General features: G+C 42.7%; 1 protein-coding gene across 20 annotated transcripts in view; it reads right to left on the reverse strand.

The window, feature by feature from the left end:
* PPFIBP1 (PPFIA binding protein 1) overlaps window positions 1-25,915 on the reverse strand; it is a 120,563-nt gene that overhangs the window by 45,055 nt on the left and 49,593 nt on the right. For 18 of the 20 annotated variants that reach the window (XM_027450036.3, XM_038173515.2, XM_072041872.1 and 15 more), the window contains exons 2-3: window positions 15,580-15,741; window positions 13,281-13,486 (exon numbers count right to left, since the gene is read on the reverse strand). In XM_027450036.3, the coding sequence (XP_027305837.1) occupies window positions 13,281-13,486; window positions 15,580-15,643 (270 nt within the window). In that variant the 5' untranslated portion in view covers window positions 15,644-15,741. Of the gene's footprint in view, window positions 1-7,569; window positions 7,826-13,280; window positions 13,487-15,579; window positions 15,742-25,915 lie in introns of those variants that run through there. The other 2 variants (XM_038173516.2, XM_005026301.6) reach the window with 2 other exon arrangements.

A 25,915-nucleotide genomic window follows, 5' to 3' on the forward strand; every position in this document is an offset into this window, starting at 1 on the left:
TGATATGTTGTTTATCTTGGAGGGAAAAGGTATGGAATTAAGTTGGACCCTGACTGAGCCTTTGGTGCTGGTATTAGAAAGGTACAGGCTGGAGAAAGATAAAGGAAGTGTTAAAAGGGTTGCTGAAGGGGTTAAAGGTGTGGCATGTAATATTTGACAGAGCTGTTTGAAGTTGAATGAGCAGGGAAGGGGGATGTAGGCATTATCTAAGTAACAGTCTGGAAGTTTTGGTATATTTGCATATTTGCTGTGGTGTTTGGTCAGTTTCCCAAACATCGGGGAGGGGGACGGTGGGGGGGAACAGCCTGCTCCACCAGGGGCCTCTCCGGCGGCCACAGGGGGGCTTCGGCTCCAGCGCCTGGAGCGCCTCCTCCCCCTCCTTCTGCACTGACTTTGGTGTCTGCGGGGGGGGGTTTCTCGCTCTCCCAACTGCTGTTGAGCAGCAGGCTTTTGTTTGTTTCTTTGTTTGTTTGTTTTCGTGGATGTGCTCTCACAGATGCACGGACTGTATTGCTCATGGCTTGGCTCTGGGCGGCAGTGAGCCCCTTAGGGGCCAGATGAAATTGTCTCTTACCTGCCACGGGGAGGCTTCTGGGTTTTTCTCACGGGGGCTGCCACTGCAGTTTCCTACCCCCCCCCCACTCACAGCCCCCGAACCTTGCCATCAAACCCAATACACTGGGGAACAGCTAGGTCATTACTGACTTGTAAAGCATCAGGGATTAAATTAACTAATGAAACCCTAAAAAGTGATGGGGGTAGAAGGGGCTGGAATAACAGTGCCACTTTTGGGGGATACCAACCTGAGACCAGGGGATAAAATGATCACTGGGTAATTATTGTATGTACCCAAGGCAGGGACTAACTTGTTGAGAAGGGATTTAATGATTAAATTGGGCATTCAAATAGTAAATTGTTAGACTGGAATAACAGTGTTATTAATGGAGTGCTCTCAGGCCCTGAGAGCAAACATACATGTATATTCACCTCTGACTGGAAAGACCCTGAAATGGGGGCGGAAGCAACAATATAGGTGGACAATTTTACCCCAAGGGTTTACTGGGCCACCTATCTATTTGGTTAAGTTCTAAAAAAAAAAAAGATTTTGGAGCAATTACAACCTCCCAAGGCGGTATTAATGTTAACAAATATATGGATCATTTTCTATTGTCAGGACAGGAGAAAAGAGTTGTGAAGAAAGCTACTAACAAGCTATTCAACTTTCTGGGAAAGCAGGGCTTGGGAGTATTAAAAAAAATAAATAAATTACAATATGGAGAAAGAGAAGTCAGGTATTTAAGGCATTTAATGTCTGAAGGAAAACAAAGAATAAATGCAGAGAGGATTCAAAGAATTGTTGAAAATTAAGAAAGAACTAAAAAGTTTTAAAAGAAAGATTTTTTTTAAGAAATCAGGAGCCATGAAGTCTGAAGGAAAATGGATACTCCCTAATGGGAGAGAAATGCTGAATAAAGTGATAATGAGGCAAATATTAACTGTTTTACATCAAAAGAGTCATTGGGAGGTGCAAGCAATGTGTGATGTTGTGCTAAGAAAGTATGTCTGTGTAGGAATATACACTTTAGGGAAGCACATATGTAGAGGGTGTACCATATGTCAAAAGGTAAATAAAAAGGTCTTCTGTAACCCATCTAGAGGGGGACGGGAGCCAGGGGTTTGACCTTTCCAAAGTATACAGGTAAACTTTACTGAGTTACTTGTTTGTCCTAATTGACCACGTGACTGGATGGGTGTAAAGCTTTACTGCAAGGGTTAAAGCAGGCCTTAGAGATTGAGTGGGATTTTCACAGCCCCTGGCACCCCTCCTCTTCTGGGAAGGTGGAGCGAATGAATCAGACATTAAAGAAGCAATTAACTAAACTAGTGTTAGAAACCCAACTTCCTTGGGTAAAATGCTTACTCCTACAGGTTTAAACAGCACCAAAAAAAAAAAAAAAATGATATAGGAATTTTACCATATGAGATGCTGTTCAGATTGCCCTATCTGGGCAGAAGGGATGAGATACCACAATTCAAAACAAGAGAGTTTTCTTAAGAACTGTATTCTGGAGTTGTCCTCTTCTTTGTCATTTCTCAGGACCTGTGGGTTGTTGGCTCAAACCCCACCTTTGGAATTCCCCATTCACCACCATCACCCAGGAAACCGGGTCCTGGTTTGGACCTGGAAAGAGTCAACTCCGGCCTGAATGGGAAGGACAATTACTAACCACTGAAACAGCCTAAGAACTGCGGAAAAAGGTTGGACTCACTATACTCGAGTGAAGGCATCCGTTGACGCTAGTACCTGGGAAGCTGTTCCTACAAAAGACTTGTTGGAAGTTGAAATTGAAAAATCTCATAGTGGACTCTGAGCAAGATAAGAGCTTACAATTGTAAACTAACCTTTTATTTTCACAGGTAACTAACGACTGTGACTTGTGATTGAGAGAAAGAACAGACCTATAGTGAATTGCAGTGCTCCCAAGGGGGGGTTGTTATAGTAGTAGTGTACATCTTACTTTTTGTATCAATAATTATTTGGAAACCTAAGGTTTAAAAATGATGACAGGGAAAAATTGATTACTAATTTTGTTTTTAGTGATTCTAGGCCTCAGAGAAGGCCTTGGTCAATTGGCAACTTGCAAAAGGCATGACCAGATAATAGCAAAAACGAGATACCCCATCAAAATATGGGTGACTCTGACAGAGGGTTATGTACCACATTCTGTCACGTTTGATGTTTGTGAGGTGTTAGCTTGTGGAGATTTAAATGCCCAACGACAATTGAGCAGAGAGAACCAATAACTGAAAGAGACCCAACAGCCAGATTGAGAATACTGTATGGAAACAATCCTCTATTGCCATCAGAGAAAGGGAGAAACTCAAGGAGAAAACAGGAGAGAAAACAGGAGGCCCTCTGAAATGTGTCAGTTCAAACAAGGTATGGGGATGTGAATGCCTGGATAGAATGGGTCAAATATACCGTCCAGAGTCTCAACTGTAGCTACTGCTATGCTTGTGCCTCGGGATGACCGATTGCCCAGATAGTGCCCTTCCTCTGGGGGTGGACCAAAGACTCCCAAGAGATGCGATGTATGATTGCATTGTACCAAGAAAAGACTGCCTGGGGAAATGAGGCCTGTAAGTCTCTCTTTGCTGTTCCTTGCATGATAACAGTATCACGGTTCCCCCTGCATTCTCTACAGCTATAGGTAACCATACAGCTTGCCTCTCACGGCAGGGTGTGAGTGCTACCTGGCATCTGGGAGAATTTGCCTTGTGCTACCAAGGACTTGATGGGAAACTGCTCAAGACTAGAGATCCCCAGGGCAGATCTCTGGTGGTACGGTGGAGGGAAGATTTTACGGTCCACCCTACCATCTAATTGGGAAGGCACTTGCGCACTTGTTCAATTAGCTATACCCTTCACCCTGGCATTTGAAAGAGAAACATCACAAATACCCAGAAGAACTAAAAGAGGCTTAGGAATATCATTTGATGATAGAGTATATATAGATTCTATTGGGGTACCTAGAGGAGTTCCAGATGAACATAAAGCCAGAAATCAAATTGCTGCAGGGTTTGAGTCACTGTTCTGGTGGGTAACAATCAATAAAAATGTGGATTGGATTAATTATTTCTATTATAATCAGCAGAGATTCATCAATTATACCAAGGATGCGATGAGAGGAATCGCTGAACAACTAGATGCCATCAGCAAAATGGCTTGGGAAAACAGGATAGCATTAGATATGATGCTCGCAGAAGAAGTAGGTGTGTTTGTGTGTGTAATACTGAGCAACCATTGTTGCACTCTTATACCCAACAATAGTGTCCCAGATGGCTCGGTAACAAGAGCATTGCAAGGGCTTACCACCCTTGCCAGTGAATTGGCAGAAAAAAAAAATAAAATAAAATAAAAAATAGGCATATTTGCAACATTGATCGTAGTTGTAGGAGTTTTGACAGCCATTGGTTGCTGCATTATCCCCTGTGTAAGAGGACTAGTACAGTGGTTAACTGAAACCGCACTATTGAAACAAATGACCATGGAGCCACCACCTTACTCAGATAAGGTGATAATGAGGAGATTGAAAGCAAAGAAAGCAAAGAAGAAGAAGTCTATCAAATTGCACCTTAGAGAAAGGTTTTGCAAAAATCAACAGTTTATAAAAAAAAAGAAAAGGGGGGAATTGTGGGAATAGAAATGTTGTTTTTGCAGAGTTACATTGTTTAGAAGGAGGGAATGTGGTACTGAGATATGCTTACAGTGATAAGAAAGTTTAGCAGGCGACCTAGTAAAATGCAGACAACCAGTCTCCTTAGGACAATTAGGTGAAAATCACGGTGTCAAGTCAAGTCAGATAAGTGAAGAAACATTACCACTTCAAGCAGTAAAAATGTCAAAAGAAATTTGAAATTTAACAGGCCGGCAACTGAAGACTATGCATTGTTTGTGAAGCATCAGATAGATTGTGAACCTGGATTACCCACTCAGTGGGGAAACAGGGGAGGGTCCTGCCATCAAAAGGTATATAAACTGTGTTTTGGAACTAGTAGATGCGCTCTCTCCTGCTTGTGGGGCGCCCGTCATTGCAATCGCGAATAAATTACTACTTCACTGAGATCCTCGCCTGAGCCTAAGTTATTGGCTACAGAGTGTTTCTCACACCAAGCCTCCACAAGTACAGTATCTACATTTTGTAATACAAAAGACATTTATCAACACAGCATGTGTCTCTGATGTAAGAAAGGGATATTCATTCCCCTTTACAAAAAGGCAGCTGATGTGCAAAGGTGCCCTCCGTCCCTGCTGGGGCTCACACAAATGTCCTCATCAGAGTGCAAGACTCAAGACTCAGTTCCCTGCCTCCCAAGCAACACACCAGTGCCCCAGCCACTGAACCTCTTGCTATTTCTAGACAATGCAACCAGACACAAATTAACTAAAACAAAATACTGCGTGAAGAGGTAAGTAAGCACTGGTTTCACACTACAATGAAAATATCTTTACCATGCTGTGAAAACTGATGAGGTGTTAAAGCAGAGTGTTAGTCATTAGGCACAACATCTTGCTAAGACACCTTTGCTGTTAAACTCTGTTCACATTTCTCAAAACAAAAACAAAAACAAAAAAAAAACACAAAACACCACAAACAACCTTTCTTGTTTAGCATGTTGTTCTTGGTTTTAAAATAGAAGCCCTTGGAGTATTCAGGCCATAGCTGCACATTGCCAATAGAAATGGAGAAGAAATGATTAGAACTTTGAAGAGAACTGGAGGCTGTTCTCCCACAAAACCAAACACAAAGATGTCTTTACTGGCAGTCACCATAAGTATTTTGTAAAATTTGCTTAAAAACAGACCTCCTGTAGTATAATGAAAACAGAAAGCATGGTGTACAACCCAACATCAGGTTGCTGTTTGAAATGTCGTAACTTCTCTGTAACACCTGCAATACCAGAACACATTTTAGCTATGAAGAGACGAAGTCACTGTCCTCAGTCACAGTAGAGGGAAAGATGAGAGTTGGAGAAATGACAATGCAGAGCGGCCACGGTATCTCTTTCTCTGAGCAGCAGCCCTGGCACCTCCTGCGGCGGTGTAAAGATCAGGGACTGGTGGGCAATGGCCACGCAATGCATTCTTTCATCTCTCCTCTGCTCTGTCCTCTTTCCCAAAGGTACAAAGTTGATGCTTGGCATGATTTTACTCTCAGAGAAGGACGAGAAGGAAGAGAGGAGATGAAATGGATCAAAAAAAGAATGGAGTAATGATGACAGAAGGCAGGGCTAGAGATAAATGGAGAGGGAAGATGCCCAAACACTGGATATGGGAAAGCAGCACATTATAAGATGGGGTGGAGAGAGCCCCTAACATGGAGGGAAGGGCTGCTGGGAGGTCTGAGAGATGGAGAAACACCAGGAGGGCTGGAGAGTGCAAGACCTGGTAGTTTCTCCCCATGAGACGAGCAGCCTCCCCTGGGATAGAATCCAGCAACTATTTCATCAGGCACAGCAATGTCTCTGCTTAAAAAAATGAAAAGAAAAGCAATTATCTGATTCAACAGCAACTGCAAGAGTATTTGGAGAATCTGGTAGTTCTGGACTAAATTTGTATCATCAAAGTCAATACTGGATTAACATAGCTTACAAGCTTTTCCATTTTCCAAAGAAGGCTCTTTTTCATCAGGAAAAGTTATCCTCAATTAAACAGTTAGACTTCGCATGTGTTTTCAGTTTAGGGATTAATTGTAAAACACTGGATGGGAAGACAATGCAGGTTTACCAGTACCAATCTTAATCCTAGAAACAAAAGAGCAGTTGTCACTATGCCACCAAGGCTTCTGAGAAGTTTGAGGTTAAGCATTTGCTTAAAATGCCTTATAAAACCAGACCCAGTGCACTTAAAACTCTAAAGATCAATCCATTACTAATCTGCTAAACCCATGTGCAAGCTTTGTTTGCAGTCATGTAAGTGTAAAAATCCACACTCCTCTAGAGGGAATTATTCCTGTAATAAGTAGATGCATCACAAGACTTTCACAGCTTTCCTGCCCTCACTCTTTAATCCATTTTCCCTAGAAACAAGTTCACAATCCAAATCATAGGAAAGTTTCTAACAGCTACTATTTTAAACTTCTAAAAGAAAAAGAAAAAAGATTCACTTTCCCTTCAATTGCTGAATTCTCCTTTCAAAAATAAAACTCATTTTTAGCCTGCTAAAGTTCATACCATTATTATCCTTCATTTTCTTTTCTGCTTTTGAGACAAATAAGCAGAACAAGTCACGCTGTTCTTGCTGAAGATGTGAGATGATTTGTATAAAAGGCACAGCCACTCCACAGTATTATTTTCTTGTACAGCAGATTGCGCTGTTCTGACCACCACAGCCCAGTCAACAGTTGGCCAAGTGGGCTTTCCATGACCATCTGGAGTTAAATAAGAGCTCATCCACACGCTGAAGTTGTTCAGATGGCTATAATACACGTTATCTACACAGCTACCATTGCTTTGTCTGTTTTCTCAGTTTTAGGGAGTCCCTTGGAAGGGGGCTGCTTTGGTTTCAGCTCCAGAATCTCCCAGTTTTCCAGTTTCATGCCTCCTCACTGATTTTTGAGCCTGTTTCAAATGCTGCAGCAGCAGGCATGCAGACCAGCTGCTAAGCCTTTCCTGAAGTTTACAGATTAGCTCCTCCCTACAGAAAGAGCAGAGAAAAACAAAAAAAAAAAAAAAAAAAACAAACCCACACACACAAAAAAACATGCTCAAAACCTCCACATTATCTTTTAGAAGCTCCCCTAAAGTAAAAGTGGAACCCGAAAGAAAATCAGCTTAAGACAGACCTTTACTCTGGGGGATTTACCTGAAACATTTTCTAAGTATAGAGTACAGCTGTTGAACGGGGAAGATGCAACCATTTCAAGATAATCAGTTTCTTTAACAGCAGCTCATCTGGTATCTTGTACAAGAGAAAGACAAAGTGCTTTCGTCCAATTCCCTCACAGCGCTGCCCAGCTACAGCTTGTCACTCAGAGCAAAGCAAGAGCCAGAACAGAGATACCCTACCTTATTTAGCCAGATGCAGTGCCCGTGAATATCCCAGCTATACTCCATGCTGCTTGCAGCTATCTTCATGCATGTAAGGGTAAGAGTGAGCGTGGCAGGCTGCTGAGGCAGGGAGCAGCAGCCCCGGCGCTGCCAAAGCCCGCTGCACCAAGTGGTGCTGTCAGGGCTCCTCTGAACTGTGATGGAGAGTTTAAACGAGGACAGGTCTCCTCTTCTCACCAAGGATAGAGGAGAAGGTGGCACCAGCGTGGGAGATGTGGGAAGCAGAGCGCGGCACAGCCGCAGTGCTCCTCAGGCGGAGCAAGTGGCTCCTCTGGGAATTAACACATCAAAGCCCGGGAAGCTCAACCCTTCATCTTCCAACCGGAGCCTGCCCAGCTCCACCACACTGGCAGGGACCACAGAGCACAAACTGGTACCTTCACCTACCTGTGGGATAAACAGGAGGGAGTTTGCTTTTCTTAATAGGTTGTTAATTGGAGAAGCTGGAAGAACACATGTAATTCACACATAGGTGCCAAGGAAAAGAGGAAGGAAGAAGTTGACTAAATGGTCCCCGATCTCACCAGTGCCTTGTCTCAATTTACGTTGTACTTTAAAACACACAAAATGCCACAGTAACAACTAACATTCGTCCCAGTGTTTCAGTTCCATTTTAACCAGTATCATCATCAGCATAACAAATCCTTACTATTTTTGACCACAGAGCCTAGCTCGCTGAGTCCCATGATTATCTAAAATAGCACAGCTTTTATAATGAAGAAGAAACATTTACAACTAACATTGACAGATTAAAAAAAAATAATCAAAAACATGATGCTGAATAATCCAGAAGAAAAAAGAAGAACAGAAGAGGCACAGAAACCACACTTTTTAAGCCAGAGGGATGCATTTTGGATTCCAAATTGTGATTTTTGAATTCTCTGCCATCAGGGCTGCCCTGTGCTCTTTTGCAGGACCACCCAGGTTGTTCTCACTGTTGATAAAACTCAACTGCGATGCATGAATATGCCAAGTCAAGATGTGCTGTTAATGAACCCATATCACCTTCCACTATTAAAAACACAGCATCCTGCATGATCACTTTTAGCAAGAAGCAGGGTCCTGCATTTCAACTAGCTCTCTCATGAACAAAAAGTATTACTGGGAGGCTGTTTGTAATGGCAGACTGAGAGAACATCACAGGACTCCTTTCATATTGTAACTAGAGAAGAGATCTCAAACAGGTGTTTGGTTGTAAAACTTGCATGCCACACATTACCATAAGGACCTTTCAGTAGCTGAACTCAACATAAGCACAAGCTGAGCCAAATGAATGTACTATACACCCACACTAAGACAATCAAACAACAAACTCTGGTTCGAAGACATTTTTTTCATGAATAAAAAATACGAGACAACTTCTGGCTAACCAAACCGCTTCCACAACTTGGGAATTGCTTTGTCTTCCAAATACGCTAATGTACCTTTGGAAGATTACAAGCTATGTTTATCCAGACAGGAAAACTCCTCTCAAAAACGTAATACTCACTTGTATTAACTCTCATTACTCCTTGCCACTCTTGGGAAGAATTAACTCATTGAAAAAGTGTTAAAATTTGAGACTGGTCTGTCAGAGGACACTCTGGATTACACAAGACACTAGGGGACCACAGCTCACACTATCATCTTCAGATGAGCTGAAAACGTTCTTTGAGAAATCTTTAAAGGCTGTTAACTGTCTTTTATTTTAATGCTCTCATATTCAACTTACAATGCTGCAGAAAGTCACTTCTGAAACTAAAACCACAATTGCACTTGTTGCTATGGATCATGGTGAATTTTAAAGAAAAAGTATTACCCCAGCTCTGCAGTTCAAGGAGCGCTTAATTTAAAGAGGAGATGGCACACCATATGAACTCTAACAGGACATATATAAATGTTCAGATGAGGAGCTTGAAGAAACTGGCTGTTAGGTTTGGGAAGGGACTTTCCACCCACGTGTAACCCTTGACTCTCCTTTTTAACAAGATCCAGTTGGTTTCTTCTTTCTGAGAAGGTTGTTTAATAAGTACATGTAGTATTAAAAAAAAAAAAAAGTCAAGAAAAACAACAACCAGAAATAAAAATGTCTCCTGTTTATTTAATCTGAAGAGAAAGTGGAGCAACATTCATGACTAGGAGCAAGATTTTTTTTTTTTTTCAAGAGATAGATCTGTCAGCTTCTCGTTGCTGGAACTTTCAGCATCCCCAAAGCAATGGGGTTGCCTTGGTCTTGCAAAAGGCAGAATTTCAATTAAGATAGTCTTGTTACTGGTAATGACATTACAGATCACTCACACATCTACATTCAGACCAGAAGCTCCACATCCGGAGTACAGCACATGTTTTATTAAACCACACATCATAATGTATTATGCACTTCTGTTGATCAGAAGAAATCTGAAAAGCCCCAAGACTTTGCAATAGTTGTGAGATCTGGCTATGGATTTCACAGCCAGTCCCCAGAGAAAGCATGTAGTCCCAACACTTCAGACCTTAGAAAAGGTTTAAGTCCTTTTCCAGACTTTGAACAAATGGCCTAATTTCTAGTTTTAATCACAGCATTCACCTACCACCCATTTGCACATAGAGATATGTATGATTTCAGCAAAGATATTTTTTTAGCTGTAGATGGACAACTGGAAATGTTGCAGTTACACCAGCTTATCTGTGCAAGACAAGGCTGCATTTGCAACTTCTCTGGAACTCCCCAGTGGAAACCATCTGATCTCTCCTCATGGAAATGCTCTGCCAGATGTCCAGGCACTGTACCTGTGCTCTGGTGTCACGTGGCCATCTGGCATTCACCATTTAAAAAAAGCAGGATAAGGCACTTTAACGCTTTAGTGCGTTTTGAGTGCTTGCACAGACTTCTCTAATGCCTGTCATGCACACTGTGAGGAGCAGAAATAGGTCACTGAGTGGCACAGGGACACAAGGCAACACATTCAGACGTGGTGAAATTGAATCCTCTGCCTTATTTTACAGAAGTGAGCAACTCTGGGAGACTGCTGTCAGACACTTTTCCCAACTAGGGCATCGGCGGTTTCCCTTTGGAGGCCAGGAGAGGATTTTTCTCTTGTGACACACTGTTTGGCAGCAGCAAACACTATTTTTGTTTTCCTCTGAGACAGAGAAGACTTGGTTACGGCTAAGCTAGGACATCATACACCAGTTCTAGTGGATTTGAATAGTCTGGTGGATGCAGCTTCTTCACGCGTGGAGGATTAAACCAATTCACATAAGGGAGGTGTTTTCCATTCCTCCGTAAGGATGGGTATCATTGCAGACAGCCTTTCTGTAAATCATCAGGGCACTTCACCTAAAACCTGCCCTACTTAGATAGGGACTGATGACACTGGTGGCACCTGTAAATCCCACACTTTTCACCTACAGCACAGTACAAAGCCTAACTTTGTCTTCCTACTAGGGGTTTTAAGAGAGAGTATGTGGGAATAATTTGAGGCAGTCCGAGGAGAAACATGTATGGAATAGCTATTTCTGCTGTCTTTTGCAGAATCATTTTCAGTGTTCAGGTGGCACTAAACTGAACAGCACAACAGAGCCCTTCCGCTTCCACATTCAGCTCACTGCTACCATGAAAACCATTGCAGCCTAATTGCTACATGGTGATCCATTTCAAAGTGGTCTGAAGGCTACTATTGCAGCTCCTAACAGCCAGGCATTCCTAAATCACACATTTGCTGCCCCATAGGGAGACTGACCTTCACCTCACTAATCTCAGCAGACACTGCAGCCTCAAGCCAGGCTGTTGGGCTCCTTTACTCCAGAATAACACATGGTAGATCAGTGTAGACTACCAATAACTATGCACCCCATGGGGAGAAGTTAATTTTCCAAGGCTGTTTATGTGGCATACGAGCACTTATTTATTTTTCAAGGTCATACTTGCATGAAAGCTGTTAAGTCCTTCTTTTTTCTGCTCCACACAGAGCAGAGTCCAGTTATAGCGATGTTCACTGGTGTATGTTACAGGGTAAGGAAATGCTGATGCCAGCAAGATCTCTGCATTTTTTAAAGATCTGATTTAAATGTCATTCCTGCCTCCTCCTGATCTTAATGTTTACTGCCACACCAACAGCAGGGGTGATATCTAAGTCGCATGGGAGTCAGTGGAAAAGCTCCCATGTGTTTCACAAAGCTTAAGGCATTTTCAGATGAGTAGTTCAGAGCAAAATAAAAATTATTTAAAAAAAGAAAAAAAACACCAACAGAGCACTCTCCCCTCAAACCCTGCCATAAGAGTTGCACAAGTGAGCCAAGCCATGTTAACCCAGGTCCCTACTTCTTCCCAGGGTGCTGTGCCCAGCCTGTGTGCCGCTAGATGGCACGTCAGGTCATGCCAAGCCAACTGCAGCCTGACACCTGGTTGTGCTCCCAGGGCACAGGTTCTGCCACAGGAGTGCTGGTAGGTCACTGGGGCCCCTCACAGAAAGTGGTGTGCCGGGCAGTGTTGCATGCTGTATCTGATCACCAAGATGAAACTGTTTATCAAGAGAAAAATGCATTGTGTAGTATCAGCTGTAGCTCCACGGTGAACAAACCCTTTCTGAGGGGAGGTGTGATGTCCACAGGACAGGATCAGGTGACAGGTGGTTTCTCATACTCATAGCTACTGGCTGTAGTGACGCATTGGGTGCAACATGGAGTCACCACAGTGTATGCCTGTCCAGTGTCAGATCTGTGTTCAACAGACCTGGCAACCCTCATTTCAGCAGTATGGCATCACCTTGGCCAACATCTTGGTGTGTCAGAGGAGGGGACAGACCAGGATGCTGCCACAGACAGATTTGGCAAAATCTGCAGAAGCACACAACTTCATCTGTTCTAACAGCCACAGACTGACTTAAACCCTGAAACACAGCCTCCAGAAATAAGCCTTGATTTCCCATTAGAGCTTCACTGAAATTTGTGCATACACAGGCCTCCACAGCAAGGCAAAGTGCCACAAACCACGAGCTTTTCGTTTTTTGAGGTCTTTTCATTGGCCCTATAAAGAAGACACCAATCATAGGGCACCCAAAGGCCACACCAGTGGGTCCTTAGAAGTGCTGCCATATAACTCACATCCTGATAAATACAACATTTTATTTCCCTGTTTAGTCTTCAGGTAGCCTCCACTTTTGAATAATATTTGATTTTTGGAAAAAAAAAAAAAAAAGGCTTGGGGAAAGAACACCCTTATCAGGTATCTTTAAAACAGAGATAACAGAAACTAATAGATCCACAAACAGACAATTGAAATATAGTTTGGTTTCAAGGTTAAAGGGATGCTGAGCATACACACCACTCAATTCTGTTATAAACCAGGTAAGGAAGTCCAATAGCAACCATAAAAAATACGCTGCCAAATACACTTTTTAGTGAGAAGTTCATATTGAGAACTTTCTTTTTCCATTTATGTGTCTGACTCCTATAAAGATGACTTTCCCTAACCCTCTGAGTTGAAACTCCAGTTACTGAAAAACTTCTGCTCACTAAAATGAGGCACAGTATACATCTAAGAAAGTGAAAGCCAACCTGTTGCACAAAGTATTTAGGCAACAGCTCTTCTGAGACCCCACTGTAGCATCTCCAAATAAAACCCTGTACCTTTGGTTCTTTGAAACCAACCCTAAAGCTTTCAAAGGCCCTGCATAAAACACAGGTGAAATGAGGCAAGACCATACCATTTGACTTTGGAGCCATTCAATCAGAGCCTCTGCCGTCGAGTCTGGGACCTGGCAGCGCAGCCCCTCTCTCTCGTCTGCTTCCATCATCTCCAGCAAGCCCCGCAAGTCCTCCACTAGGTGCAGTGCCCGCAGGCCCCCCATGAAGGGAGAAGTGGGGGACTGGCAGTCAAAAATGCCGTTGGAGTATTCCAGTGCCTTTGAACCTGCATTGAACAAAACCACAGGGAGTGAGGCACAGGGCAAGCAGGTAGGACAGGCAGCCACAGGAGATGGACAGCAAGGATTAGAAGTGTCATGTGGCATTTGCTACTGCTAGGAATTGATCTCAACCAATCTTGGCACTGGTGCTGCATCCTGCCCCCTCCCTCCCCACACAGCACCCTACAATATGGAGGGGGCAAGCCCTTGCTGATGTATATTTGGAATTCCACCACCTCTGGCAGTTTTAGTGGACAGGAGGAGGTGGGCTGATCTGACAGAAGATGCATGTGGCATAACAGCACCCAAGAGGTTGTGGCATGGGCTGGGCTTCCACTCCCAAGGATACATTGGAGGGTGAAGCTACTGTGGAGGGAACAGGCTCACGTGGTAATGCTTTGAGTAACCTTTTGGGGACTACATGACCCAAGTCAGACCCCAATGATTTCCAGAGGAAATAGTGCTGAGCACTTCTCGTGTAGAAATATGTTACTCTGCTCCAATGCACTGGATTTTTTTTATTTTATTTTTTTTTTAAGAATATAGAGATATATGGAGACAAACAAAAAACCTAAATCACTTCTACAATGCAAAAATTTAAATAAATTAAAGCCCAACAGTTTAACATGGTAGCACTGACACCTGCATGTTAATAAAGAAAGAAAAAAAACAAAAACTTTTATTTGCATAAATTCACAGTATTTATGTTTGACCTATATTAGAAGTTGCTATATGTTAAGTAAGGAAGGGAACTACAAATTCAGAATTAAGGCTGATTTCAATCAACCCAGCTAATTCCAACTAGAATTTCACCACACTGATTTGTGACCTTAATACTGTAATGCCTCAGCACAATCTTTCTGACAGAGCATCAGCTTTTGTACTGTCAACTTTGGGAAACTACAGAGCTATGCCATACATGCCCTGCCATGAACCTTCAATCATCTTATCTGGGAAGCCAAAAAAAAAAAAAAAGCAGGCATAATTCCCTTGGAAAAAAAAAATGGAGCAAGAAATCCCCACAAAAGCATAAGACATGTTCAGACACATGGTTAAAGTCTGTGGTGACTTAAACATCCCAATATCACGTTTTATTTTTGTTTTAAACCTCATCCTGCTATAACCAACTTCGGCTCTTGGAAACACAGATGCATGATCTGATCCAAGCAACAGTATCTACTTATAAGCTGTGACTTTAGAAATTTCCATATGTATTTTTATTCACTATGATCCATCTGAATCCACTTTACATGCATGCCTGATAAGTGTCCTTAATATCTTTGGAAAAATTGCAGAGAAAAATTGTTGTTCAAGCAAAGGACAGACCGTATGTCTTTTTTTTTTTTTTTTCCTCCCCTAAGGGAAATAATTTTAAATGTAACTATTAAAGACTTTATGACTGTGTTGCTACCCTTGCAGAATATTTTTCAGTTTGGGTAGCTGTTTGCATAGTGCTGCTGGAATAGGAGTAAACTATTAACTTCTTGCTGCTTTGCTCCTCTGTGTTGTGCACTTACATTATTTTCTAACTCACTAGACTCAACTTAAAAAGCAGAAGTTGTATAATCTGTGTTCCCTCTCCTTTGTCCACTTAAAATTTACAGGTACTTATAAAAAGCACTAATATCAAAGGCAGGTCCAAATGACATGCTTATACCCAGAGTATTCCAATTTTGAAAAAAGGAAAAATCAATTCATGTTTTAACTCTTCCAAGTTGAAGGAAATCCAGAATAGTTGATATTAGCCAACCTGTCTCTTCCTGCCATGCAGCAGCTCTTTAAACATACTCATGCTGGTTTGAAATGTGCCTTATCATTGGCTTTCATGGTGCTGCATGCACCAGCTGAACTGTATCACTCAGCCATTTTGAGCAGCATTTTGATTGAGGTTGGGAGAAAAACTACAATCCATTTAGCTGTGTCTGTGTGTGAAAGTCTGTGCAACCCTCCACTTTATTTATTTGTAATCTCTAAGCCATAAGGCAAGATGCCAAACACGATAACCAGCGTATGACCTCCTCAGCCTGAAACTCTGCCTTCTGGGTACGAAAAAGGAGGACCGAACCAGTTAAATGAATAAGCAGCCCCAAGCATTTACCTGCTATGATGCCATCCATCTGCTCCAAAGCCGCAGCAAGCATGTCACTTGCATCACTCATCATCTTCTCTCTTCTTAGGGATGATCACCAGCTCCACCATAAGGAACAATAAAACACCAGTCGTGTGAGTTGGATCCAGAGCCTGAAGTCTGCAATTCAATCTGCAAAAGAAAATTTAATTTCATTGCATGTTGTCTGAATTCAGACACCACCGTTGCTGGACCAGTAACAAAACTGAGGCCATTTGCTGATCACAAGACTGGGAGATGTTCATTACCAGTCATGAAATGGCATTTTGAAGAAACAAAGCACCAGCTTAATGACCCAGGGCCTACTTTTGGTCAGCTTGTAGCCTGCAGGTCCGTGCCACTGATGAGGCATCCTGCAGAGCATTTCAGAAACCCCAGATGGCACTTCAGAGAGCCACACACAGAAGACACAGGCCTTCGAATGCTAACAGGAAGCAGCAACTCAGCAATAAACCAAGTGTCTCTCTTGTATTTTTGTTCCCCGTGAATTTTATGGTATGGAAGGAAAGTCTGACTGTTCACCCAAGTTCTGGATATCTGACAATCCAGAAGTCCTGGCTGCGCAGCCATTTGCCTATAGGCAGGGTATCTCCAATGCCCAAGACTCAAAGGAAATTGCATGTGTGCACGGACCATCCCCCTGAAGACATCATTCCCACCTTAGCAGAGACTCACACCACAACGCTGCATCTGATCTCACTCCAAAGCTCCTGAAGGCCAGATCTGGTCCCTGGAGAAGTATTTCCAGTAGAGACTAGAAAAGCCAGCCTGCCCAAGGCACTGCCTGCGTGGGTGAACTAGCAGAGCCAACATCCCAGTGGGACCCATGAAGAGAGCACTATTATGAGTTAAGCACGTGCTTCGGTACTCAGCCGAGCTGTGGCTGCAGAGGGCAGAGGTGCAGCAGATCCTTCCCACACAGCATAATGGACACATGAGCCCCTGAAAACACCCAGATTGCCATGGCTTTCATCTGGGACAGGCAAGACTACATCTGCTCTAAATACAGTTACAGAACAAAGATAAACAAACACCGGGAAGGAAAACTTGCTTTAACCTTTTGCATAACCTGCCATTTGGTTTTTGCACTAGGCCACATTGCTGCTGACATTTGCCCCAACATAAGCAATTGATAAAGTTGTTCACAGTATCTCTGGCATAAGTCCTGAGCATCAGAAAAACATGTTATAAATTACTATGCATCAGAAATACATGTTATAAACTGAATTTTCCCTCCTATGAGTCACCTAATTGGTCTGACCCAGCTGGAAGATATCTCTTACTGGAAGCTGCCTGCTAGCTTTGCTGAAATGCTAGCCCTGAAATATCAGCAAACATTTCATCTTCTAGATCAGAACTTTTTTTTTGCATAAAGCAGGTCCAAAGACTAAGATAATTTTTGAATGACAGCACAGGCTAATGCAGTTTTGGCAAATGCCTTGCTCTATTTATTTAGTTGCCAGAGTTATAAAAGCCAAAAGAACTTCAAAAAGTGAAAGCACCTGGAAGTGAAGGTGTTGCAAAACTACAAATGTGGTAGCACCACATCGGCAACTTGAACCTTCAAAGAGGCAGACCTTGATTTTAAAAAACTTAAAGCAGGAGAATGCCTGCATAATATGCAGCTCCTGCAAGATATTCATCTAGTGTCTCTATGCCTGATTAAAAGAGTAGCAAACTCAGTTTTTGAAAAGGCATTCACCAGGACAATTCTGAACACAGTCTTGTCCCTTTCCTTTTAGGATTTCCTAGCTCTGATAACCAGGTCCTGCTAAAACATAGCAAATATAGTTATTTATGAACGAAGAATATGAACAACCTATGCTGGATTTCTCTCTGAAGGCAAAGAGCACAAAGAGAAGCCCAGGACTGCTGCTGCCCTTAAACAAAATGCTGATTCCTTGCAGCTCTAAGTGGAAAAGGGCCAACATCACAGGGCACCCACAAACTCACAACAGCCTATTAATAAATGGGAATTCGAAGTGCCCACGATCCCCCCGATGTGCATAAATACCTGATGGGAGGTAGTGAAGAAGACAGAGCCAGGCTCTCCTCTGTGGTGTCCAGTGACAGGACAAGAAGTGATGAGCACAAATAAAAACACAGGAAATTCCTCTGAAATATTTTAGCTGCAGGCTTAAAATGTGTTAAGGAACAGAGTGTTCCCTTATTGTATCACATCTGCTCACAGCACACCCCTTGTTTCTCACCTTGTATTTAGGAAAAAAATTAACTGTGGGCAAGGAACTGCTAATTTCACAGAATTGTCTAGGTTGGAAGAGATCTCAAGATCATCGAGTCCAACCTCTGACCTAAAACTAACCAGTCCTCCACTAAACTATACCACTAAGCTCTACATCTAAATGTCTTTTGAAACCTCCAGGGATGGTGACTCCACCACTTCCCTGGGCAGCCTGTTCCAGTGCCTAACAACACTTTTGGTAAAGAAGTTCTTCCTAATATCCAGCCTAAACCTCCCCTGGCACAACTTTAGCCCATTCCCCGTCGTCCTATTACTGGGCACGTGGGAAAATAGACCAATCCCCACCTCGCTACAGCCTCCTTTAAGTTATCTATAGAGAGCAATAAGGTCGCCCCTGAGCCTCCTCTTCTCCAGGCTGAACTATCCCAGCTCCCTCAGCCGCTCCTCATAAAACTCGTTCTCCAGACCAGCTTCCTTGCCCTTCTCTGGACCCGCTCAAGCACCTCGATGTCCTTCTTGTAGTGAGGGGCCCAAAACTGAACACAGTACTCGAGGTGTGGCCTCACCAGAGCCGAGTACAGGGGGACGATCACCTCCCTAGCCCTGCTGGCCACCCTGCTTCTTATACAAGCCAGGATGCTGTTGGCCTTCTTGGCCACCTGAGCACACTGCTGGCTCATATTCAGCCGACTATCAGCCATCACTCCCAGGTCTTTCTCTGCCAGGCAGCTTTCCAACCACTCATCTCCCAGCCTGTAGCTCTGCTTGGGGTTGTTGCATCCCAGGTGCAGGACCCGGCACTTGGCCTTGTTGAACTTCATGCAGTTGACCTCCGCCCATCGGTGCAGCCTATCCAGATCCTCCTGCAGAGCCTTCCTACCCTCAAGCAGATCGACACATGCGCCTAGCTTGGTGTCATCTGCAAACTTAGTGAGGGTGCACTCAATCCCCTCATCCAGATCATCGATAAAGATATTAAAGAGGACTGACCCTAGCATCAAGCCCTGGGGGATGCCACTAGTGACCGGCCTCCAGCTGGATTTGACTCCTTTCACCACAACTCTTTGGGCCCGGCTATCCAGCCAGTTTTTAACGCAACAAAGCATACGCCAGTCCAAGCTATGAGCAGCCAGTTTCTTGAGGAGAATGCTGTGGGAAATTGTGTCAAAGGCCTTACTGAAGTCAAGGTAGACCACATCCACAGCCTTTCACTCATCCACCCAGCGTGTCACTTTGTCATAGAAGAAGATCAGGTTCGTCCAGCAGAACACCCCTTTCATAAACCCATGCTGACTGGGCCTGATTGCCTGCTTGCCCTGCAAGTGCCACATGATGACTCTCAAGATCATCTGCTCCATGAGCTTCCCTGGCACTGAGGTCAAACTGACAGGCTTATAGTTCCCTGGGTCTACCTTCCGGCCCTTCTTGTAGATGGGTGTCACATTTGCTAGCCGCCAGCCAACTGGGACCTCCCCTGATAGCCAGGACTGCCAATAACTGATGGAAAGCGGCTTGGCCAGCTACTCTGCCAGTTCTCTCAGTACCCTCGGGTGGATCCCATCCAGCCCCATTGACTTGAGTACATCCAAGTGCTGTAGCAGGTCGCCAACCATTTCCTGGTGGATTATGAGGGCCACATTCTGCTCCCCATCCCCTTCCACCAGCTCAGGGTGCTGGGCAAATTTACACTTCCATAATAAAGGCACAGTTCAGAGAAACAAAAAAAAAACACCCTCTACCCTTCATCCAGGCACAGTGACCCATCCTGTTTCTACATCCTTGCTTTTCCTAAACAAAGGTTGTCTGTGGTTATCAAAAATCCTTAAGACTGAGGAGAGCCACAGTGGCAAACAGTGGCACGTACAGCATCCAGGAGGCCTCCAGCATTCACCCCACTGTCACCTTGCCCTACCTCCAAGGCAGGGGAGATGTCTGCCTGGGCAGGGCTTCCTCCCCTGCCACAACAAAAGCAGCTGCACCACCAGGAGCAACAGTGAGAAATTTTAAGATAAAATTTAGTGAAGCAAGACCACGAAATCACACTGCTCTCCAAAGTCTTCCACCATTTGTGGAGGGTCTGTTAGCAGCCAGAACAAGGCCACAGCTGAGAAACTTGGAGGCGAAAGAAAAAAAATAAAATAAAAAAAAAACAAAACACAAAAAACACAAACAAAAAGCCCCTAACCCAAACAGCTGGAGATGATGCAACAAGATCCCATTTCCCCAGCTATTTGGTCCTAAAAGTGGCCATTGAAAGCTAGTCTAGAATGGCACATCCTGCTCTGGCCACCTTCCCAGCACAGTACATCACATCTAGCAGTCAGGAAGTAAAAACACAGCAATAGAAAAATATATTGAAGGCATACTTCCCCGGTAAGGGTAGAGAATTGCTTTTATTCTTTGCACACCATCACCAGCATGCAGGGAGCGGATAGGCATGGAGGAAATCAAAAGACCTCATACACCAGCAGACTAAAGAATCAAACTGCACAGAACAAGAAAAGACAACAAACTGGAAAGGGAAAGTGTGGAGAGAGCCAAAGAAATGCAATTATTAGTCAGAAGTCTTTTGTGGAGTATAGGAAAGGACGATACTGAAACACCAGTGGATTAATCACTGCACCTACAGAAGGGAACCAACTTCACAAAGCTTCAGAGTAGCTCATGCTGAACATTAACAGAACTAACCTTTCCTGTTAAATATTTTCCTTTATTTGCTTTGCTTTTTATGACTCCGGTCTAATAGAAATAAAACCTAGCAGAAGACTCAAGGATTTCTTTTTCCTTTTACTTGCAGTGACTAAAGAAAACCAGTGTCAGAAATGAGTGAAAAGCCATCTTGAAGAAGTACACTGAAGTTCCTTAAGAAAATAAGGAATAGCTAATATTTCAGATGATTAGCAGTTTCAATTCCTTTCACTCACAAAAGCAAGAAGAAACAAAAAGGTAAATCCTTTTAACATAGGTAGATCTATGACATGGCAGATGAAACCACAAGAAACCACAGTACACAAAGAGACAGGGAGGCAGACACGAAATCCATCCCTGGCAGAATACCACTGAGAGCACACCTGGAAGGAAAGCACTGACAGTGCCCTGACAGACCATTTAAAACAAGTTTCCCCTTGCTTTTCAAGAAAATGAAGACTTACCTTCCTTATTCCTTCAGTGCATACACAACCAGTGCTAGCTGGGGCAGGGGGCTGTTCAGTTGTTTTTCTAAAGAAACAGATCCCTCTTCTAGGGCTCGCAGCTGAATACCTTGGTCATGCTGACAAGGATGAGCACTGCTTCAATGAGGCTATATTTACAATCCACCATTAAAAAACAAAAACAACAACAACAAAACCACAACAACATACAAATGCAGTTATCTCCACTATCAGTTGCAATCAATCTTGTCGCTGACACCTCTATTGCATCCCTGGCTGTTAGAGAGAAGATGTTACTTGGTCTTACTTGTTTAATGTTCTCTCCTCTGGTCCTGACACACCAGCCTGGTTGCTAGGGCTATGCTGTTCACTTTTCAGTAAGTGGAGATTTATTTTTTTTTATTTTTGAATGACATACAAACCCTCTGGCTACAGTGCTAGCAAAGATATATTCCAAATGATTTACAGAGGAAACAAAACACTGCCCTGCAAATAAATCCAAGGAAAGCTATAAAAACAAAGGGCTTACGAGCCCTGTGAATGGGAACTGCAGCCTGCTGGATCCAAACAGAAAGCTGCCTGAATATGGATTTCAGAATCTGATATGTAATGAAGATGGCAGACCTTAAAAAAAAGTACTTTAACATTTTACATATGTAGGAAATTGTTTCCCCACCCAGGGGCTCACTCTTTCTTAGATCAAACAACACACCCTGAGTCTTGTTTGACATCAAGACTCTGGGTCTTCAGGGACATCATATCCCTGATGTGATATGAGGCATCAGGGACAGCATATCCAAGCCCAGGATCCTCTAAAATTATTTTTTAAGGTTCACTGAGCTGAGGAGAATCAGCTGCATCCCAGGATGTCCAAAAGCTGCAAGGACACAAGTGCACTAATTGCAGCCTCTCCAGGGAAGGGTAAGGTCTGGCCTTTTCATCCCACTCACCCTCATCTGTGCACACACGCTCTGTAAACATTCAGCAGTTGGAAAGAAAGCATCAGCTACAGATTATTCTTATGAAATGATACAATAAAATGGATGACCAGAGTTTCACAGCTCTCCCAGTGCTACGTAACAGTCTTTAAAGTCGGAAATTTTAATACACTGAAATGGAGTATTTTGATTAGGATTTGTCTCTGACAGCTATAGAGAATAAAAAAAAGAACCCTGAGGAGGTGGCTATTCTCCTAGGAGTCTGCCACAAGAATGCAATAAAAAAAGTCCACAAATTACAGCCATCTTTTATGGGGAGGGTGGAGGGAGAGGGAAGAAACTGTACTACAGCAGAACCAAGATCTCTAATTTCACTTTGCTGTAAAAATTAACGTCAATTAGTCTCACTCCTGCATCTAAGAGATGACTGTGTGAGAGGTCTGAAGCATCTTCTGGATTTGCCTCTCCTACTTTGCAACACAAAACCAATACAACCTTAGTAATTAATTTCTACAAAGTGAGGCTCTATTCCATGAAAACAACTGTCATTTCACGCACATAATCACACTATTTGTGCTCTTACTTGCTGGGCAGAAAAAAAACATGAACACAGAGCAACTTATTTGCAAAAAACATTTCAATAATAGTAAAAATTGCCTTAAATGAATTTGATCTAAATCTCTGGCATAATTTCTCATGGGATGTTTTGAATATATTCAACTACAGTGCAATCTGTCAGCAAATTAACACTTAATAATGAATATAATCAGCTAATTTACAATAGGGGTATTAACATTTCTGTTAAAAAGCAGACTTTGTTTTATATGTTCCAAGACTGAAAAAAAAAATAAAAAGAAAATGGATCCTGTCAAATATGCTGCTCTGACATTTTATAAGATAAGAAGAGATGAAGTTTAAAAAGTAAAATAAGAAAATGCTGTACATATCTTATCAGGAAAACTGTGGAGAAGAATCTTAACATGAGGCAGGCACAAGACAGTAGTTATGTCCTAGATTCAGTCCAAAACATGTTCCAAGCTGCGTTACAACCTGTGCCCAGAGCAGGAATAACAGAAGACAACTGCATCTCCTATGCTGTGTCAAACACACAAAATGACAAGAAGCTCTTGGAGACTGCAGATCATCTGCCAGGAGGCTACTGGCATGGCTGCTGGCAGCAAACCCCATGGTCTCACCTGGGCACATGGCGTGAGAACACCTCCCTAGCAGCTCTTCCTGTGCCACCCAACTTCCCATCACATTCCCATCTCTTCACCCTGGTTTCCCACAGCCTCCATTATGAATCACAAAAACCCATCCACACGCCACAGCTAGGTACGGCAGAGCAACTCTCAAATCGTCCCTCTCTGTGATAACCAAGCAGTCACTTTGCACCATCCAAAGCAAGAAGGCCTGGTGAGAATGGACATGTGCCCCATGTTCCCATGGACATACAAGGAAGCTGCTCCATTTCAGCAGGGCTACGAGAAGCCCCATCCCATCCCCAGAGCACTTCTGTGCTGTGCAGGTGACAGAGCAATGGCACAAGTTGCCCAGAGAGGTTATGGAGTCTCCTGTCTGGAAATCTTCCAAAGTCACCTGGACGTGGTCCTGGGCAACCTGCTCCGGATGACCCTGCTTGAGCAGGAGGTTGGGCCAGATGGCTTCTGGAGGGCCCTTCCAGCCTCAGCCCTTCTGTGATGTTGTGAAAGCAGAAATCTGGTGGGACTGTGCTCAGGACTCCACCAACCTGCAGGCTCAGCACCAGCCCAGAGCTCAACACTTGACAGGTAGTGGTGGCATCCCTTATGAAGCACAGGCATGTAGGAACTGACACAATGGACGGGACACAAGGTCTGTTGGCACCCAGCATCCCACCTATACTAGCACAAAGCACCAGCAGCCTCCAGATGAGAGAGGTAGGAACTCTGAAGCAGATGAGTGCCCACCATATCAGACTTTCTTCTGCTAAAGACTGGAAGCCAGAATACAGACTTGGGTGCAAGTCAAATGTCTGGCTTCAAGCACGTCTACAAGATCTTTCTGAAATGGATAAAAGTAGCCTTTTTCTTTTCCATTACTGGCACAAAAAGGATATATTACAAATGTTATTATGAATTATAAATAACCCCAAAGTTGTCAAAGACTTATTTAAAGAGGTAATATCTGTTTATTTTTATAAATTTCTTCTTGAATTTGCTAAACTCAATGACATCAAAGTGATACTGTTCTCTAATTAAGCAGGAGTACCAAAAGGCAACAAATGACCCTGTTTCCTAACTCCAGATCTTCCCTTATTCCCTGAATTTCATTATTTCTTTATTATCCAACAGTCATTATTTATTTCCTTTAACTGATAAAAATTATTGGAAGAACACTAAGGCAGAAAGCCTATCCCACCGAATGTAAGATATGTCCTAAGATAAAAGGTATCAAGCCATAGAAAAGGCTTTAAACTATTTTAATAGCATAAAGCACAAGAGTCCTTCCAAGATACAATTGTTTACACTTGGGAAAAACTTACCTGAAACCATGCAAGAACTTTAGTACCAACCAGCTTAGCCAAATATATTCTTCTGCACTTCGCCTTAAAATCCATAAAATACATTGGAAGTGGTGCAAAAGCTAAGCCTTGACAAGATAAGCATTCTTCAAATACTCTGACAGAGACATATACACAGCAAACAGCTTATGTAAACACCCGACGTCTAAGAGTCAAGGTTTATAGCTTATTCATATCCAATTACAAACCAAACTATTTAATTTGGTCTACAGCACAGAAATCATTCTGGGTGCTTATCTCTGCCACCCTATACTCTAGTAGCTCTTTTTTTTTGTTGTTGTTGCAATGGAAAGGAATATAGAAAGCACAGCATATGACAGGTTACGTCATTTCATGATGCACAAGTTAGCTCTGCGCTCTGCATGCCATAGCCCCAGACCAGGCAGCAGCACCTTACCTGCAAAGATGCATCATGCAAAGACCTGCCTGTAAACACTGCTTAGGCTTGCTTTAACTATTTACACACAAGTAATCCAGGGTCAAATGGAGGCTTACAAAAAAAAAAAAAAGGAAAGAAAAGAAAAAGTAGAGACAGATTCATTTTAGGCTGTTCATGTTTTACTGGTTAGCTGTTTAGTAAATCCTTTCCACTATTTATGGTAGAGAGTTTGACAAATCAGTATGTATTTTTCTCACATTTTGCTTGGGTCCACTGATTAGAAAAACAATTGAGATATTCATTCATCTCTCTGAGACTACTACTGCAAGCAAGTAAATGCCTCACATTCCCCATCAACACATTACTGACATGCCATGGCCACACAGGCTATGAAACAAAAGGGGCACTGTTGATCAAAAGTCCAAAAGGTAGTTCTTCAAAATACCTTAAGAACCTCCAAATCCACAGCACAAACCCATGTTTAGATCCAATTTTACAGCTCACACACCTCCTTCTTTTAATGGGCTGATTCCAAGGACCAAATTCACAAACTTCCAGATTTGACAGTGTTTGGCTTTACATTTTGGACCTTCAGGTTTAGGATTTGATTTCAGACCTTTCTATACGCACAGTTTCAGCATTGTCACTGCATAAAGAAAAAGTAAAGTGCACCAATCATTGAAAGCTCAGAAAATAAATATGTTTATCTATATTAGTATTTTCATATTCAACAGTTATCTGAAAAAAAAAAAAAAAACAAACAAAAAAAACAAACAGTAAAAAAGAAAAAAAATAAAACAAGCATCTTTTAATTCTACAGCATCAACGGTTACATAGGGAAAATTTTCACATAAATCCCAGCATTACATCTTCCTCCTCTGATTTTATTTTTTTTTAATCTTCAGATTTATTTTTCAGGACAAATGTGTAATAGAAGAGAGAGATAACTGAAATATATGCTTTGTGTGTAAGGATAGTTCTTTTTTTTGTTTGTTTGTTTGTTTGTTTTAAAGACTCATGGTATCTAAGAACTTAGGTTAGCAGTGCAACCACACTGATTCATAAACAATC

The sequence above is a fragment of the Anas platyrhynchos genome, chromosome 1, assembly GCF_047663525.1.
Source record: "Anas platyrhynchos isolate ZD024472 breed Pekin duck chromosome 1, IASCAAS_PekinDuck_T2T, whole genome shotgun sequence".
In the NCBI taxonomy this organism is placed as follows: domain Eukaryota; kingdom Metazoa; phylum Chordata; class Aves; order Anseriformes; family Anatidae; genus Anas; species Anas platyrhynchos.